At 42.4% G+C, this 17,458-nt stretch overlaps 8 protein-coding genes across 8 annotated transcripts; 2 read left to right on the forward strand and 6 right to left on the reverse strand.

Moving 5' to 3' along the window:
- Positions 1–339: 339 nt before the first annotated feature.
- On the forward strand, positions 340–870 carry AWJ20_4976 (uncharacterized protein; the record flags this gene model as incomplete). The annotated part of the gene is made up of 1 exon (XM_018882083.1): positions 340–870. One exon carries the CDS (start codon positions 340–342, stop codon positions 868–870), a length of 531 nt encoding a protein of 176 aa, XP_018736497.1.
- Positions 871–1,039: 169 nt separating this feature from the next.
- On the reverse strand, positions 1,040–4,561 carry MIP1 (DNA-directed DNA polymerase gamma MIP1; the record flags this gene model as incomplete). The annotated part of the gene is made up of 1 exon (XM_018882084.1): positions 1,040–4,561. One exon carries the CDS (start codon positions 4,559–4,561, stop codon positions 1,040–1,042), a length of 3,522 nt encoding a protein of 1,173 aa, XP_018736498.1.
- Positions 4,562–5,433: 872 nt separating this feature from the next.
- Positions 5,434–6,075, forward strand: AWJ20_4978 (uncharacterized protein; the record flags this gene model as incomplete). Its single annotated transcript, XM_018882085.1, has 1 exon — positions 5,434–6,075. The coding sequence occupies one exon, from the start codon at positions 5,434–5,436 to the stop codon at positions 6,073–6,075; it is 642 nt and encodes a 213-aa protein (XP_018736499.1).
- Positions 6,076–6,396: 321 nt separating this feature from the next.
- OXR1 (Oxr1p) lies at positions 6,397–7,461 on the reverse strand (the record flags this gene model as incomplete). Its single annotated transcript, XM_018882086.1, has 1 exon — positions 6,397–7,461. The coding sequence occupies one exon, from the start codon at positions 7,459–7,461 to the stop codon at positions 6,397–6,399; it is 1,065 nt and encodes a 354-aa protein (XP_018736500.1).
- A 1,069-nt stretch (positions 7,462–8,530) lies between these two features.
- PUT4 (proline permease PUT4) lies at positions 8,531–9,601 on the reverse strand (the record flags this gene model as incomplete). Its single annotated transcript, XM_018882088.1, has 1 exon — positions 8,531–9,601. One exon carries the CDS (start codon positions 9,599–9,601, stop codon positions 8,531–8,533), a length of 1,071 nt encoding a protein of 356 aa, XP_018736501.1.
- A 185-nt stretch (positions 9,602–9,786) lies between these two features.
- On the reverse strand, positions 9,787–10,242 carry PUT4 (proline permease PUT4; the record flags this gene model as incomplete). Its single annotated transcript, XM_018882089.1, has 1 exon — positions 9,787–10,242. The coding sequence occupies one exon, from the start codon at positions 10,240–10,242 to the stop codon at positions 9,787–9,789; it is 456 nt and encodes a 151-aa protein (XP_018736502.1).
- Positions 10,243–13,395: 3,153 nt separating this feature from the next.
- On the reverse strand, positions 13,396–14,214 carry MTW1 (MIND complex subunit MTW1; the record flags this gene model as incomplete). The annotated part of the gene is made up of 1 exon (XM_018882090.1): positions 13,396–14,214. The coding sequence occupies one exon, from the start codon at positions 14,212–14,214 to the stop codon at positions 13,396–13,398; it is 819 nt and encodes a 272-aa protein (XP_018736503.1).
- A 1,799-nt stretch (positions 14,215–16,013) lies between these two features.
- Positions 16,014–17,072, reverse strand: RPA43 (DNA-directed RNA polymerase I subunit RPA43; the record flags this gene model as incomplete). The annotated part of the gene is made up of 1 exon (XM_018882091.1): positions 16,014–17,072. One exon carries the CDS (start codon positions 17,070–17,072, stop codon positions 16,014–16,016), a length of 1,059 nt encoding a protein of 352 aa, XP_018736504.1.
- Positions 17,073–17,458: the final 386 nt, after the last annotated feature.

Here is a 17,458-nt window from a genome sequence, read left to right on the forward strand (position 1 = left end):
TTCTAATTGCGTCTCGGAAGGACAGTTGTTATTTATTCTATGGAGAAGATTTACTAACTTTTGACAGGCTAGATATATAGAAAAGCTGCTTGAATCCAAGAAGGTGCGAGACCAGGATCGACTTAGAGCAAGGGATGTGCAACTCAAACGGGATCGGGCAGCTGAGGGAGACGAATTTGCTGATAGAGAGAGATTTGTGACCTCTGCTTATAAGAAGCAACAAGAACAGCTAAGGCTAATGGAGGAAGAGGAACAGAAACGAGATGGTAAGTTTTTTAATAACACCGAAAGTTGTACCATTATCTAACATTTCAAGCGGAGGACAACAAGAAACGAGAGATGAGGTCATTTTACAAGTCCGTATTGGAAGAAGAAGATAGGCGCAATGAAGCTATAATTGAGGCTACAAAATCTGTGGCTACTGTGGATAGTGATAAAATTAAGAATGTTGACAATGGGGAAGAGAATGCTTTATTAACAAAGGCGGAAAAGATCAATAAAGAAGTAGGATATCAGAAGGTTCAAATTAATGATAGTGGTGAATTAGTGGACGACCGGCAGCTGCTTAGTGCTGGTTTGAACGTTGTAAAAAAGAGACCGGTTGATAATACTAAAAGCACAAACTCTGGTAGATCTATCAGTATAAGCGACACAAAAAAGCCAGCAACATATCGCAAAGACCGGCGGAGAGAGACTGAATTAATAGAACGACAACTACTAGCACAAGAGAAGCGAAAGAGACAAGAGATTGAAAGTTCCAAGGAGCGCATCATTTCCCAGGTCAAGTCTAGAAAAACAGATGATTCAATATCTCAAGCTCGCGAGAGATATCTTGCACGAAAAAAGGCAAATCAAAATACTACTGATTAATTCCCTCTTGTACTATAAGTAAATTCTGAATAATGAGAACTCATAATTTTTACTCGAATGTAGGGTCTACTAGGCTCTCAGCCTCGAACTACCTATTGAACTTCTAGTTTTTTTATCGAAATCATCAATCATTAATAAATAGATGTATATAAATAAATAAATAAAAGTTCTAGTATTCACGATATTCAGAACGAGTTGGCAGTACAAAATCTCCGTTATCGAAGAAGATGGTCGAGTTATCAAAAACTTTTGACGACTCAGGGAATTTGAAAGGAGACACAGACGAAGTGCGAATGGGTAAATGCTCTGGTACAGCCTCATCCAAGTCCGTAGATGTATCGTTTTCAATGATATTCTCGCAGGTTCCTTCAGAAGTTTCATTGATATTTGCAGAGAGAGTATCTTTGGACTTTGATGTCTTCTTGTGTTTGGAAGAGTCTTTCGCAGTAGCAGTCTTTTTACCTGACGTAGAGGAATCACCGGGTTTCTTTCTGTTCACAGTCGATTTAGGTTTAGAGCTACGTTTTGGTGGATCTTTTGTTTCATTGTTAGCTTGATCACTTGCAACCTTTGATACGGAGTCATCTGCACCTGAATCACGTTTGGCATTCACTCTTCTTGGGCGCTTCAAGCTTTTGTTTTTAACACTCTGAACAATGCTTTGAAACTTGTCCTTTTCACAAGTAATCTGGGCCGCTAAATACTCCGTCATATTCGGTTCAGCCATTGAAAGGTCCCGCAACACAGGAATACGTTCTTTGTAGTCAGAAGTAGCATAGCTTGGATTTTCTGATCCGGAATCGCCAGCTAGGTCAGAACATATTTTTAGCAGGTCAACAATACTTATAGCTTCACCATGTGGAATTGCTTCGGGGTGGGAGGGAGTTACACAATCAAGGTCGACTTCTTTGCGCAGTACATGATCAATATCAATCAGAGAAAAAAATGCAACCGACTGAGGAACATTATCAATGCCCAATTGTTGGCAAAACATTGCTCTCGTCCACAAATTGCTAATTTGTAAAGCCAATGCTGCTCGGTACTTATCTTCTTCCTTGACGAGGTATCGAATCTCATCATGGACAGTTATAACCAACCTCGCCTCAATATTAAACTTGGAGATAAGGTAATCCATTGACGCAATCAGCAGATGTAGATAATCAACACCTGATGATTGAATGGTCCAATTAATCCGTGACGTGAGGAAATTTGACTTGCGAAGATTCTGTTTCATCAAAGCCTGTGTAACAGAAGCTCCCAAAACAGGAGTTCTTGGCACATCCTGTTCGGCCATTTCCTCAAGACGATTGAACACAATACTTTCACTACCCCCTCTCCAGAATCTATTTGCTTTAAAAGCATTAGATCTAGCCTTCTTACCTTTAGTGGCATCGTAGAGTTTAGTAGCAGCCTCTTCTGCTTCTTTATCCGTGATGAGCGGGTTGAACTGTTTGAGAAGTTGAATGGCAAACTTGAGACCAGCTCCGTAAATTCTACCATAGTTGAACACCTTGGCTTCATTACGGGAGATACCTAAGATATTGGCCGTTCTAGAATGCAAATCTGTGCCGTCATTTTTATTCCCTTCAAGGGTCATCCATCCAAGAGCAGTACCTCCATGAATTCCAAAGAGCGAGTCACCAATAACGCTTGCTATCCATAACTCTTCCGAGTCAACATCTGCCCCCACAAATTTATATCCAGCAGGCGCTTTAACCATTGCCTTGAGTTCAGATCCTATCCGAGACTTTTTGGCATTGCTAGCTGTCAGCCACAAGTCCTCTACTGCTCTTCTTGTGACAGTGCCCATAGGGATAATCTTGGGAATAATCATGCCAAACTTAGAGTCACCAGTTTCAGCATTGGATATACCCATATCAGTATCTTCGTCATAAATTGGCATTTGCCGAGATATGCGTTCTCGACTTGAAATCCAGTAGGTGCATTGGGAGTTGAGCTCTACTGCAGATTTAGCGTATTCAAATTGCGAGCTCAGAACTCCTCTGTCAAAATACGACACGTACTGCTTGGCCATAGGATTAGTGCAGCGAGCTGCTTGGCCGTCGTTGTGTGGTATCTTGAAGTAGATAGACCTTTTACTAATACCAAGCTTTTCAAGTTCTTCTTTACTAAGGCTAGTCATATCACAGCGTGTGTAATTGAGTTTAGTATACTTGGCAGTCTCTTTACCACCCTTCACTTTGAATATCCATCCAAAACTATCAACCCAAAACAACGGATGTTCATCCCACTGTAATCGCAGCAGTAATGGAGCAACTCTGGTCCGTAGTGAGATGTTCATAGGAGAGGCAGCTGTCGGGTATAAATCTTTGTACCATTGAGGCATTCCAGGCAATTTTTGATTTTTGGCCGGCCGACTTGGCTCACCTTTCTTTTTGCCCTTTACCATTTTTATTGGTTTTATAGTCCAATCCAGTTGAGATAGCCATGGATCTTTTAGAATATTATCACCTACTACAGTCCTGGTACCGTCTTCTGCTTCTGATAGCATAGCTACTGCGTCATCTGCCAATTTCTTTAATCGGTTGTAAATTTCCAATTGAACTTCTTGATATTGTTTCTCAGCCCCCTCGACAAACTGTTCCCATTCCTGATTAATGGGAAGGAAACACGAAGACAAGTGTCGCAAAGCTCCAAAGCTCACAGGATGATTGCAAACTTCAAGAAAGTTAGGCAATACTTTTTGGAAGACCTTGTAAGTAACATCTACGTCGGTGGCGCAATACTCCATCAGATCTCCAAACATGTCGACCACTCCCCGACGATCTAGTGTTCCAAAATAGTCTCTAGTCGTTTTGTCCATCTTGATATTACAGTGCAACATCGCAACATCAGCTAAATTATTAAGTGCACTATGAGTAAACCATGGGTTTTCTTCTAAATCGCATGATAGACTTTGTTCATCAGGTAGCTCATTAGCATTGCCCATTCGATCTTTTGAAGAAGCAGCAAACTCATCTACTGCTTTAGTGCCCTCATCAGTCTGCTCGCCATTCTTTTTCTTCTTATTCATCTTCATCCATGCAGGACGTTGCCGAGAACACATTCCGTTGACAGCGATATGTAGCGACATTGTATCCAAAAAGAAACTCTTTGAACTTGTAATGTGATACTCATCTTTGACTCTTTTTCTATCATACCCAACATTATGGCCCACAACCAGTTTTTGTTTTTCTCTTGTCCCTAGTGGTACCAATTGTCGGGGGTTCTCTGTTTCTTCAAGCAGCCAAGGTGATACCCATCCATACCAAGCCTTTTCAGAAGCGGCCACAGCCAATACTGGAAAATCTGAAATTTTATATAGTACCTCGGTGTCAAAAACAAGGGCAGAATCATCTGGATATGGTACTGATTTAGTGCTTCCATCAGGATCATACCGTGTCCACCCAGACTTCCTGATCCATGTTTCTGGACTAGGCATTGTCGGTAATCCATTTCGTACAAAATTTGTTGCCATAGTCAAATATGGCTCTGACATGTGTCTGCCAATGTGATGAAAATGCTCGTCTAAATCTTTACCAATAAGCTCGGGAACTGGGAACTTGATCAATTCTGAAATGCTGGTCTTCTTGCCCAGTAAGTTATTAAGTGCTAGATGCTCCTTGGCCTGTTCTATCCTATCTACATCAGGTAGAATCTGTGGTTTGGTTCCAAAAACCCTACTTCGCATCTCTGGGGAAATATGTTGGATACCAACGGGATTGATAGTTGACTTCGGATCTATTATGTTAGACATAATCGAATATCTCTAAATGATCTGGTCATTTTTCATGACTTATCAGCTAAGACCCATCTCTAATGAACATTATCCAATAGTCAATAGCTCAATACGATAGTTTCTCCAATTTTTCCAAACTTACCAGCTACAGTCGCCTGCTCAAGAATAACAGCCTTTTTACGAGATGCCAGACCCGACCCGAGTCGCACTCGAACCAGCAGCGCCTTCGCCGTCGTTCCCAGGCGAACCTGTCTGAACGGCGAAGCTAATGATAACATTTATCAGGTTTTTGCAACTAACCTGGAATTTCCAGATTCTCCGGGGTCCAGGTTTCAATATCCTCTGTAGAAAGATCCCAAAACTCGGTAAATAGTTTAATTCCAGATCTGCTGTTTTGCTACTAAAAGATAAGATGCAACTGTCTATCTGCACCGAAATAAATTGCCTAATTAGGTCTTCATCATATTTATCACATATTTATAGGTAGGGTAATATGAGGATGAAAACATACGATATGGGAATGAATCTTTTTCGAGGAACCCAGAGAAGTTTGTTTTCGCTATTCAGAGATAATACTATTCAAGATGAAACAAATGGGATATTGTTTAAAATAATTAAATGTGTTGTAAATGCCAAAAAAAGTTTGAACAGCTCGGTCCTAAGTATAATGAAGATAGACAACATCATTTCCTGAGTTGGATAATACCGCTGTGGCGGGAAATAACAACACTGAACCGCGTGAGCAGTAGCCGACTTACATAGTACCTTGGCAGGCATGTTGAAGTGTCGGGTACACTTGATTATAGCGAAGCTAATGGCATGTAATGTCAGACTCTGGGGCCAATGATCTGTTGGAAGCTCTAGCAAAAGATACAAATCCAGATGCTGTGCAGAGTACATCTTCTCGAAGACAGTTACGACGACGAAACTCCTTGACAGCTGCAACTGACTTTACCTCGTCGCATTTGGGGGCCGAGTCCTCGTCAGAACGGCCATTGGCACTCATACATGGGTCTTCTTCAACATCTGAAGCAAGCAAATTAGATGATCCTTCCGTTGCTGAATATCCTGAAAGTTATTTAAATGCAGCAGATGAAGTTAGCTCATTGTCATCCTTTATAGGTTCAGACGAATCATCGAGCGACTCCGAGCTATCTCCGGTTCAGCTCTTGAGTGATCTGATGACAAATGTATTTGATCCATCTTCTCTAGACCGAGTAGTAGTACTCCAGGCACAATCATCAGGTATGGTTCATGCAAAAACCCGTGAAGTACAACAACTTCACCTACAAGCTACAGCCCGTCTTGAAGAGATCAAACAAACATTTTCCCAAGATCTTAAAGCTGCTAAGCAACTAGTGAAAGATCTCGAATGGACACAACGAAGACTGGCAGCTGCTATCAAGAAAGCAAAAGTGGTATATCCTATAGAGTACGCACAGGCAGTAGAAAAGATCAAACCTTAAGGCCATCCCTTCTCCGGCCCAGATCAAAACATTAGACTAGTTCTCCTTCTTGTACTTCGAACCTGTCCCTAGGAGCTGGGTCTAAGTCCCAATGTCCACTGGTATATTCGGTGCCATAAGTTGGACTCTGAGCCAGTTGGCGGAATTCTATCGTTGTATACATGATTCCCATCTGTGATTGATTAAATGTCAGTCTAATTATTTATTATTAAGTTATTATCAGCCAATCGTAGAAAAGTCGTCTTATAAGCTAAACTTAAACGGCGTCTCACAACCTTGTTTGACAAGTTTGACCAGTCTAGGCCATCGAAGAGAAACTTATCAAGAGGGCCCGATGCACCAAACTTCAAGTGCTACAACATAAAAATTCGGCTCCGAGCTGAGCACTTCGTTCCCAAATGTGGTTGTGCGACTGGAAACGCCATGCTCGAGATTATCGTCTAGCCACAAGCCATAATGTCCGTCACCACCGCCCATAGACAAGAAATTCGGTGCACAGAATATGACAAAGTCATTGACTCCTGTGTAAGGAAATGCTTGGAATCGTATATCTCCATTGGGAAGCCTGCTTGTTTTCCATAGAAAACACTCACCATTACCGTAGAATCGTCGCGATTCAGTGGTATGGAAGTATTCGTTAGCATAGGCACCGAAAATATCACCCTTTTTATCTTTGACTACTAATAAATAACCGGGTCGTTTCTGAGGTTTAGGAACGACATTCGAATATAACGTGTGGAGTGATGCGCCATGCTGTTCTAGGCTATATGACAACTTCCAGGTGGAGTACAATTGAAGTCGTTCTGGTAATAAGTCACGCAATTCGGTACTAAGCGACTCGGTCATTAGCCGGCTCTTTGTGTTCTCATTATATCCAATCAGCGTCACTGGATCCAGAGGTGGGAGCTCAAATTCAATGGACTGTGGCCTTTCTGGTGGTCTGGCTGGGGAACTGTTTTGTTTGGCAGCTCGACTCGGCTCCATGGTGTGGCGCCGCGTGAACCTCCATCCAGAATGCTTTCCACCCTCTTCCGACCCATCTGTCGTGTTATCTTGAGGATTGTCTCCTGATTTTTCAGAAGATTCTGGGAATGTGTGATGACGTGAGGTGCTGTTTATACTACCACCATGCTCCAGATGACCATGTTGATGAGTGTCATCATCTGTGGAATGCAATTCTTTTTCTTGCAAATTATTTGCATCATCCCCACCCTTTACTTTCAAATGTGTATCAGAAACATCAATATCTTTCTCAAATTCATCATCATTCGGGCCCTTCACCGTATTGTCACGGCCGGTCGATTCGGGATCCTCTGAAGCATTGTTTTCATCGTGACTACCCCAGCTGAATGGATTGAAGCTGAGTCTCCTCTTCGGATCAGGCATTTTCGGCTTTTATTTATTGCTTGTTAATAGTAGATTCTTTACAAAACAAGAGTTTTGAACAGTGAGCAATGCTTTGACTTTTTATGTTTTTGACGCCTCGTCCAAGCAATGGAGTCGGCAGTTGCCACCTTTCGATTTCACCTAGGCTCTTAGCTCAATGAATTTTTTTCAAATATGACCATTCACCGAGATATTTCACTACAAATAGTACCGACTTCAGACGAGACTTATCACCGCTTCTTTGATCGAATAATATTTTTTTAGAATCACAAGATATACTGTTGCATTAGGGTTACATATAAGTTATAATTACCCCGGATAAAGAAGAATGCGATGCACATGTGCAACGGTGCGGCGACGTGTTCGTAGTCCGTTCACGAGCCAGTCGATAGACTTATAAATAGCCAGCGAAGAAAAAACCCATTGATACGAGTGTTACAATTTAGAACTAGTATGTGGCTTCAGTTACGGATATTTCCAAAAATGCGTGTGCGGAGTCTCCTCTCAGGTTCTCATTGTTCCTTATTTATGGGCTGCTTTCCTTCCCATCTGCCAACAGCTAATAGTAGTGCCAATTGGCGGCTTTATTTTAATTTACTAAGGGTCTACAGGGATCTCAACTATTAGATTCAATCCATTTTCGGTCTGGACATTGCTTATTTATCGGTCATATAGGGACATGATTTTCAGGAACGAGTCGAAGTATCAGGTCATCTCATGCTCTTCTGCTGTGTGAAGATAAGAAGACACTGCAGATCATTGCGTCGAGGATACCTCTGAGCCACAGTGTTTCAAGGTCTAAGGTATTTTAGAAGGGTGAGACCATGGCGAGACAATTTCAAATACTGTTTGTGGAGTCATTGCCTCCGGCGGCTGGGCTCCGCCCAGACCTGGTTGTGCTCGCTCCGCGAGCTAGCGGTTCGATAACTAAAACGTCTAGGAATGAGATCCCCAGGCCCAAGAAGCTCGCGAAGCGAGCACAACCAGGACTGGGCGGAGCCCAGCCGCCGGAGGCAACCACAGGCCAAGAAACGGTTATTCATCTCATTACAGCTAGAAAACAACTTTTTTATGCAATCCACATCCAGACCTTCTCTAGAGCGTTCCGTGGCACACGTTCAGGACATGAGCGTTCGTATGCCTCACATTCGGACAATCCAGATGTAACATCTACTTCTGAAGTTGGAGTGAACCATCTCCACCGTCTGTAGTAGATTTTGTGTCCTAAGTATAGTACAACGAAAATCGGCAGTGTGATATAGGCGGCGACAAAGTCGGCTCCTGTGAATGAACCTCCAACAAAAACTGTGAATCCATTGGTGATGGTAATGATGACAAGCAGTACCAAGGCAACCCATGTGGTATATGGTTGGAAGGCGGTCTTAAAAGGTAGAGTGTCTAGGATATTGTTGAAAGCCATGGCCCTGCGGAATCTGAGGTAAGTGATGAGAATACAGATCCAGGCAATGAATCCTGCAATAGTGGACAAGTTCGTGAACCAGGTGAATACGTTAGCTGAAGAGGCCGAAGCATTCAGGAAACCCAAACAGCCAATTGCCGAAACGGCCAATAGTGCAACGTATGGTACACCTTTTCTGTTACAGTAACGGAAAACTTTAGGAGCTTTGCCTTGTAAACTCAATGAGTACAAGGATCTGGATCCAGCAAACAAAAATGAATTGGCAGCAGACCATGCGGAGGTGAGAATAGCAGCATTGATGATATGGTTAAGAATAGGAATTCCAGCATTTTGAATACCAATAACAAAGGGAGAGGCAGCAGCATTGGCTACACCACTGGAGACAGCATTCAAAAGCCTAGGATCAGAAGACGACACAATACATCCAATAACAAGAACTGAGAACACATAGAAGAACACAAGACGGTAAATAAATCTCTTGGTAGCTTTGGGGGTGTTTCTCCTAGGGGCCTCAGCTTCACCACTAGCAATAGTGATCAACTCAGGACTCATGATCACACTATAACCGGCTCGGACTACAGAATTCCAGAACCCACAGAACCGGCCAGCGGCTCCTCCAACAATATAGGGTCTAAATGCATTACCGTCCTTCCAGTAACGAAATCCAAGACGATCATGATTTGGACCGCCTCCAAAGAACAGAACTACACCTACAATCATCAAACCGAGAATAGTGATGATTTTAATCGATGCAAACCAAAACTCAGCTTCGCCGTAAACCTCAACAGCAAACACATTCAACAGCACAACTGTTCCCAATATGATTGCTATCCATGCTGCTGTTGGCACCCTATCGGTCCCTAAGAGGTTAGTTAGAAAGGAAGCATAACAGAGATATCATCAACCTAGGACTTACAATATTCAACTACAATGGCGCCGGCAACACATTCTGATGGTACTAGTAATGCAAACGAGTAGACATAGATATAGTTGGCAGCAAAACTGAGATCAGGGCATGCGTATCTACCAATCATCAGTCCAGGAGAATTTCCCTTGACAGGCAGATAAGTAGTCATTTCTCCAAGCGTGTTGTTCACGCTCCAGATGACAAAACTCATTAAAATATATGCACACAATAAACTTCCAGGACCATTTTGAAGAATAGCTCCTGATCCCACAAACAGACCAGTACCTATACAACCACCCAGAGCTATAAACTGAACATGCCTTGATTTCAAAGACCGCTCAGTTTGTCCGAATTTATTGTCTTCAGTTATAAGTACATCGTCCTCCTTGGGAATCACAGATACATCGTCTCCGTAGTACTCAACGTTCAGTTTTTTCTCATTTGCTTTTGACATGATGACCAGTTGACGAGATCAAGATCTGGGGTACATCAGGGGAAGTCAGTTTTCAGATACATAATCATATATTTATATATGGAAACCCAGATCAAGAAATCCAACTGAAAGGAAAAAGTAATGTGACAGGACTATTCATTTGCTCTACTCTGCTTGGATAATTAAGTTAATATCATAAAAAGCAACTGCAATACATGATACCATCTTGGCGAAACAAGTTAGGATGTACAAGCAGATCGTGACGTGGAAAATCCAATATTCTTGAATTACTGGCTGATAGTACCGACCAGTTTCAGTTGATGCTGGTCATGATTTTATCCTCTCACCGGTTTGGGCAAATATTTCGAACATCAGTTGGCAACTCACTTTTATCTGCAAACTCTATTCCGCCAATCAGCCAACCGCTTTATCAAACGAACTTGGGTTCTTATCTTCTTGACAAGATAAGGATTATTCTATATATGTTACAATGCAAAATACATAGTAAGAAATTTATTTGACCATACAGAATTTTTTTTATTATATTCGACAATTCAGAAACCATGCCACTTTGAAGACGATTGACTCATTTCCACTGTTTCACTGCCTGGTGGGGGTAACGAGTGGGTACGGGTTTGACCCCGCTATGAAGCTTCGACCCGCATGCATTCGGAATATCTATATTACTACGAGAGCAAAGTGCCGGATGATCACTAGTTACCTGAACAGTTGAAGAAGGGCTCTATTGTAGAGGGGTGGAAAAAATATTAGTGGAGGAGAAAAAAAAACGGTTAATCACGGTTAAGGACGTGCTAGTTAAACTTGCCTAGTATATGGATGCATGACTTGAATGTTATGCTAACGCCAAAGTAAAAAAAAAAAATCCTAAAGTGTATTGGGAAGAGTCCCACTAACTGGAGTGGGTACCGAAGAAAAGCCGGTGAGGTTTTTCTGTCGGACGACCTCTGATACTCTGCAGCAGCCGCTTAACCGACAGGAGACCATTGAGATCATTGCCAGATGAGTAACTGCATGCGATGCCGCCTAACTTGACCAGGCCTAAAGCGTTCAAGGGGCGATGTAAGCTTGGCCCTGCAGCATGGAAAAACTCTCGAAACCCCTGTAAAAACTGGTGGCCGTCTTTTACACGGCCCCGCGGCAAGATAAGATAAGCCTCCTAAGCGGGGTACATTATCAGGACCAGGAATGTCTCTGAATTAAGTGGGCAATAGACCAAACAATAACAAATGTTAGGATGAATACTTTACCTAAAAACAATAAAATAAAAAGGAATAAAAAAACAAAAAAAATTTGCAGGTCCTGGCGATATCCTGGGGTTTGGCGATTAGGCAGCTCATGACCTGGACCTCGATTCGGGGCGAGCGAGGAACATGTTTCGATTTAATTCCTGAAATTGGTTAATGAAGGTCAAACAAAGTGGAGGGACTAAGATTCGTTTATTCATTATATAAGCTGTGCTTTAGAAGCCTCGTAGAACAACTGTACTACATAGCCAAGCTTTAGCTAGTCTATACTCAGTATAGAATGGCTATCGACATGTAACGGGATTAGAAATTCGAAAACATTACGCGAGCAGGACACAGGACAGCCTATTAGCAAATTATTATTATTATCACCTATACACGCTTAAACACGCTCAAATGAATTTAAAACGGATACCTGACACAAATGTTAAGATAACTTTTTGCCTGAAGACAATTTCCACGGCTGTATCGGATGTATGAGTACTCAACAGTGTAGATAGACACATAGATAACTACTATATCGCTTATAAAGTTGAAACCGACCGGTAATCGAAACCTTAAAAGAGATTGATTATCTTAGCTTGGTTCTTCAGTTTAAAACATGTTCCAATGGTTTCATATTTATGAACCACCTCCAGCACTGTGAGCAGGAGGGCCAACAACGAATATAAAATGAAGGCCAAATTCCAAGAAACAGCTTCTTTTTCTCCACTCTCTACTCATCCCACTTCAGTCATTCATTACATATAACCAACTTTGAAACACTTTTTCGCTCATTCAAAACATCATCTCTCTAACTAAAATGGTCTCCTACAGATTTATTTGTGCTACTTTGATTGCCATCAGCGCTGCAAATGCTGCATCGCTTCCTCAATAGGCTCTTCTCGATGGTGTTTAAAGTGGTATGACCAACTACAGACAGACTGTCGATACCCTTACCAGACAGCTTCAGTCGGGGGATTTCCATTCTTCCGCAGACACCATTGCCGCTGTTATCACTGGTCTTGACTCTCAAATTGATAATGCCATTGGAACAGTCTCTGATGCGCTTGATCCGTTCACCTTTGGTGTTCCAAGGCTGTGGGCAATGTCCTTCTTGGCCCATCTGTTCAATCGGTTACCAATGGAGCTGAGGTCGTTCTGTCCAACATCATTGGCGGGCCAATTGACATGATTACTGCACCCATTGTTGCTAGCTTGACAGGAAACATCAGAAGACTAGTTCAAGAGAGCGAGAAGTACAATATTGATACCAGCAGACTGGTTTACCTCGCATCCCAGCTTCAAGGACACCTTCCCAGAAAAGCAAGAGAGATGATGTGTCTTTGGCCACTCGTCAGTTTGCACTCTTGGACGGCGTTGAAAGTGGAGTCATCAACTTCAGACAGACTGTTGAGACCTTGACAAGACAGTTGGAAAATGGTGATTTCCATGGATCTGCTGATGCCATTACCGCCGTCATCACCGGTCTTGATTCCCAGATTGACAATGCCATTGGCACTGTGTCTAATGCATTGGCACCTTTTACCTTTGGTATTTCCAAAGCTATTGGAAACGTTCTCCTCGGGCCATTCGTCCAATCAGTCACTAATGGTGCCGAAGTATTTCCAACCTCATCGGTGGCCCTATTGACATGATCAGTGCACCTGTTGTGGCTAGCTTGACAGGAAACATTGGTAAGCTTGTTCAGCAAGCCGAGAAGTACAATATTAATACTTCGAGACTCTCGATATTAATAGCCAACTTCAAGAACACCTTCCCAAGAGTGCTTGAGCACACTTTCCCCAGTACTAGTAGATATGTCAGTTATCGTCGATATAAACCAGATAAAATGTGCCCACTATAAGAAATAAAAGAAAAATTCTTCACTCAAAGATTTAGCGCACATAATAAATCCTTATACCAACCATCATGAATCACGACTTGAAGAGTCGGATTTGAAGAATGAAGCAGCTTGTAATGCCTTAAGCACATCTTGTTCTGTTTTTTTCTCAACGTGAGAAATCACCTGCACTCCACTTGATTCAAGTGCACGGCGAGAAAACTGGTCAATGTACACTTCTCGTGGAATACTGGCAGGAGATTTTCGAAGGGGCCGACTTTTGTACAATTGCTCGGTTTGCTCCAATTTAGAGATTAGTCCAATAGATTGAGAAGATAGGAAAAGAATCGTATCCTTAAGTTGCTGACTAGATGGAGGAGAAGCAGATAGAAACGGGTAGTTCGTTTTGAGGTTTTGAAATGTATCTAGCTCCTGTAAAGTCTGCTGGTGTTTCTGTTTCAGGGCGGCGTTTAGTTGCGTTTCAAAATAGAGCTGTGCTTCAAGTCTTTCAATCTCATCATCCAAGTCCGACAAAGAATCCGAGTCAACACTGGTAAAATCAATTCCACGATGATGCTTGAGACGAATCCAACCTTCAGTAATAAGATCTTCAGGGATCGTGAGGATATTTCGTAATGTGTAAAGCTCAAAGTTATCAAAACAGCGATCAACAATGGATTCAAGCAGAGTCTCTAGTTTGGCGGTACCTAGTTGTATATCTTGATCAGAAACCTTTTTACTAGAATTGCTCCTTGGTCCATATCGTTTCTGAAGAAACTCCTCTATTGCAAGTGTGCATTTGTACAAAATATCGTTGACCGCGTTGATGAGTTCATCAATGAGCGCTATCGGCACATATCCAAGGTGTTCAGTCAGAATACCTGTACTCTGTGAAAAAAGCGACATTACCAAATATTTATTTATACCACATGAAGGGAAGTTCCTAATAGACCCACCAATATAATTATCTGTTTAGATGTAAACAGTGATCGTCGTGAACGCGTCAAGAAATGCCCTGCATCATATCCAGACCTCAGTTAATCAAAGATTCATGCGCCGCATGGGGAATGGCTTACGCCGCAATTGTTTTTTGAAATACTATCCGCAGCCTGAGAGCTTATAGTTATAAATACAAACTCGCAGTAAGGGACATTATAGAAGACTGTTAGCTTCTAAGTAATTAAAAATTATCATCTGGCTATTTAATCCATCTCACCTATATTCCTCCCTTTGTCCCAAGCCTAACCCTTCTTCTTATTGATTATATACCAGCTCTCGGTTCAACTCTATACATATATTGCGACTTATCCGTCTGATGATGCCCCCCTTTTAGATAGTATAATATCTGTAATATTGTCCTAGCTGCCGCGAAAGATGCTCTCACGGTGCCAAACCGAGGGTACACCACGACCAAATCGGTCCCTGCATATTGCAGATACAGGTCATGTGATACGACTGCTACATTTCATTGTTCCAGATTACCTAATTAGGAAATAAACCGTCTTGTTCTAGAATGTACACTCAAAGTGCTTGAAAAGTTTCAACACTTCACCGTTATTCGGACTTGCAGTATTGTTGAAACCCACAACACATTAAGGACCGAGCGGAATCTCAATCCATTACAAATATCCTGTCGAGGAAGTCCAAATAAGTTAAAAAAAATTAAGAATGGTAAGTTGGACTCTACTTTCGTTGGTTGACTGGAACAGATTTCATCTCAGGTAGAAGTTGTTGGTGGTAAATGTAGATATGAGAGTTAGATCATGAACGGTGTTGCTACTAATTCAATATTACACATCTCCTCATACTACGCAATAGCTTGTCCTAACTTAGTCCATGAAATCTCGACCTAGTTAACATTCGATTGAAACCCAGTCAAATCTTTGATGTTGGATTACCCTTAATAAGGAATATTACTAACAATTACCAGTCTGACATCGAGGAAGTTAACGCTGTCGAGGAGGTTGAAGTTGCTGCTGAAACCGCTGCTCCCGGAGGAATCTCCATTGAAGATGCTCTCCGTGGTGTCCTCAAGAACGCTTTGATCCACGACGGTCTTGCTCGTGGTCTCCGTGAGGCTTCCAAGGCTCTTTCTGCCGGCCAAGCCCATATGGCTGTTCTTTGCGACTCTGTGACTGAGGAGTCTTACATTCGCCTTGTCGAGGCTCTCTGTAACGAGCCTGAGACCAAGATCCCTCTTATCAAGGTTTCTGATGCCAAGAAGCTCGGTGAGTGGGCTGGTCTCTGCCAACTCGACAGAGAGGGTAATGCCCGCAAGGTCGTTGGCTGCTCTTGTGTCGTTGTTAAGGACTGGGGTGTCGACTCTGCTGAGCGTGACACTCTCCTTAACTACTTCGCTTCCCAATAAGCGGTTTGTAATGTGGTCTCATTAGCTTGTGATCGTATAAAACTGTAAATACATTGTTGAGTAGCATATATTGTTTGTCTTGAAGCAGATGTCCAAGTTCCTCGGGGGCTTGGGGCTCTATGTGAAGAATCTCGATCTCTTGTTTGTTAAGTTGTATTGAATAATTAACGATCCGATACCTCGTAGCAGGAGATTGTAAGCCTGGGACAGAGTCCCAACTTACAGGGGTGAAGGCTTGAAAACTCAAGAGTCTTCTTAAATAGTGAAAAATTATAAATAAAATACAGGTTCGGTTGTCATGCAGTGTGTGGATGGGAGGGCGATGATAATGGTAAGGTTAATTGGAGTCATCGCCAGTGTTCGGGGACTGGCTGCTAGCCTCTAAGTCGTCAACAAAGGTGACATGCTTAGCTTTTGGAACGCCATGGACTTGGATATCATCTTCAGTTTTTCTGTAGGGCTGGGTGAGGTCTTCCTTCACTGCGCCTGGTTTAAGTAGTGAACCTTGTACTGAGACTGTTCTACCAGATACGTTGAAAACTCTCACAGTAAAGTTAAGCTTACCATCGACACGCAGTCCGTTGCCATCGACCCAGTATCCCAGCGAACGCGGTGGGCTCACTAGGGCTCCTTTGCTAGCTTTACTTGTGCCACTATTTTCAGCACTTGTATTAATCAATTTCTCATCATTGACCCCTTCTTCTTCTATGCCAGTTGTGGCAGCAGTAACATCTTCAGCGGACTCCTGCTCTTGGTCATTAGGTGTGTGGTCTTCACCATCTTCTGCTTCGTCTTCTTGGTTAGGAACAAATCTCCAATCCCTGGGAATGGCATCCCTTTTGATGCTAGCGTTAAATGTATCATGAATCAATAGACCAATGTGTGATGGAGATTGCATATTAATCCAGCCCTCTACAATGTCGCCAGCTCGAGGTTTCCATACTAACAGGTCCACATTGATCCACATGAATGCAAATGGACTATCATACATGATTTTAGCCACGGCGATGGGGCCGGACTCGTCAGTTTCACCATCCAAGTCATCAGATGGCTTGGATGAACTTTTAGCAGGTCTTTTATCTTGACCGCATAGTTCTAAATTATAATGAGCCAAAACCACCCCACCAGCCTCTGGGAAGAATGTCATCAGCAATGGGTCTAAATGTTGAGATTTTATGCCCGACACAGGATCGTTCAGATGCACAGGAGCTAAGGAAACATATAAAGACACTGATACCTTGTAGAAACACTGGCTAGGAGTAGCAATAGACGACGTGACCTCTACTACGCTTGTAGTAGTTTGTGCCGACTCATCCTCCTCCTGCCTTGGTCTTTTTGATGATTCAAGCTGCTCCACCGACAGCTTTCTTTTCTTAGTCTCTGCTTCAGCACCCATGTTTCCTCTTTTTTTTTGTTTTACTTAGGACAGGATGGCAGGATATTTAATGAACGGACCCAATGAAATAAGTGGAGGTTTGATAGTGCGATTTTGGCACTGAAACTTGCACGAATATGGGTTTCGAAAATTTCAGGGTAAGGTAGCAATAGATCAACATAAATTTTTTTTTGGACCATATAGTGAGAGTACAGCACAGCCGTGCTCTTTGGCCAGTACATCTTCGTCATGCAGGGACCGACGATCTCTAATAGTAGTCCCTGCATTCCATTATTTCGTCTCTTCCAGCCAATATTTCTAGATCCGAGTACGTCAAGCCTAGAGAAGTGAGTCTTAAAGACTGAGATACACCCTACTCGGGACCAGAAAACTTAATCTTCGAGATT

This window comes from Sugiyamaella lignohabitans, chromosome D (assembly GCF_001640025.1).
Source record: "Sugiyamaella lignohabitans strain CBS 10342 chromosome D, complete sequence".
NCBI classification, from domain to species: domain Eukaryota; kingdom Fungi; phylum Ascomycota; class Dipodascomycetes; order Dipodascales; family Trichomonascaceae; genus Sugiyamaella; species Sugiyamaella lignohabitans.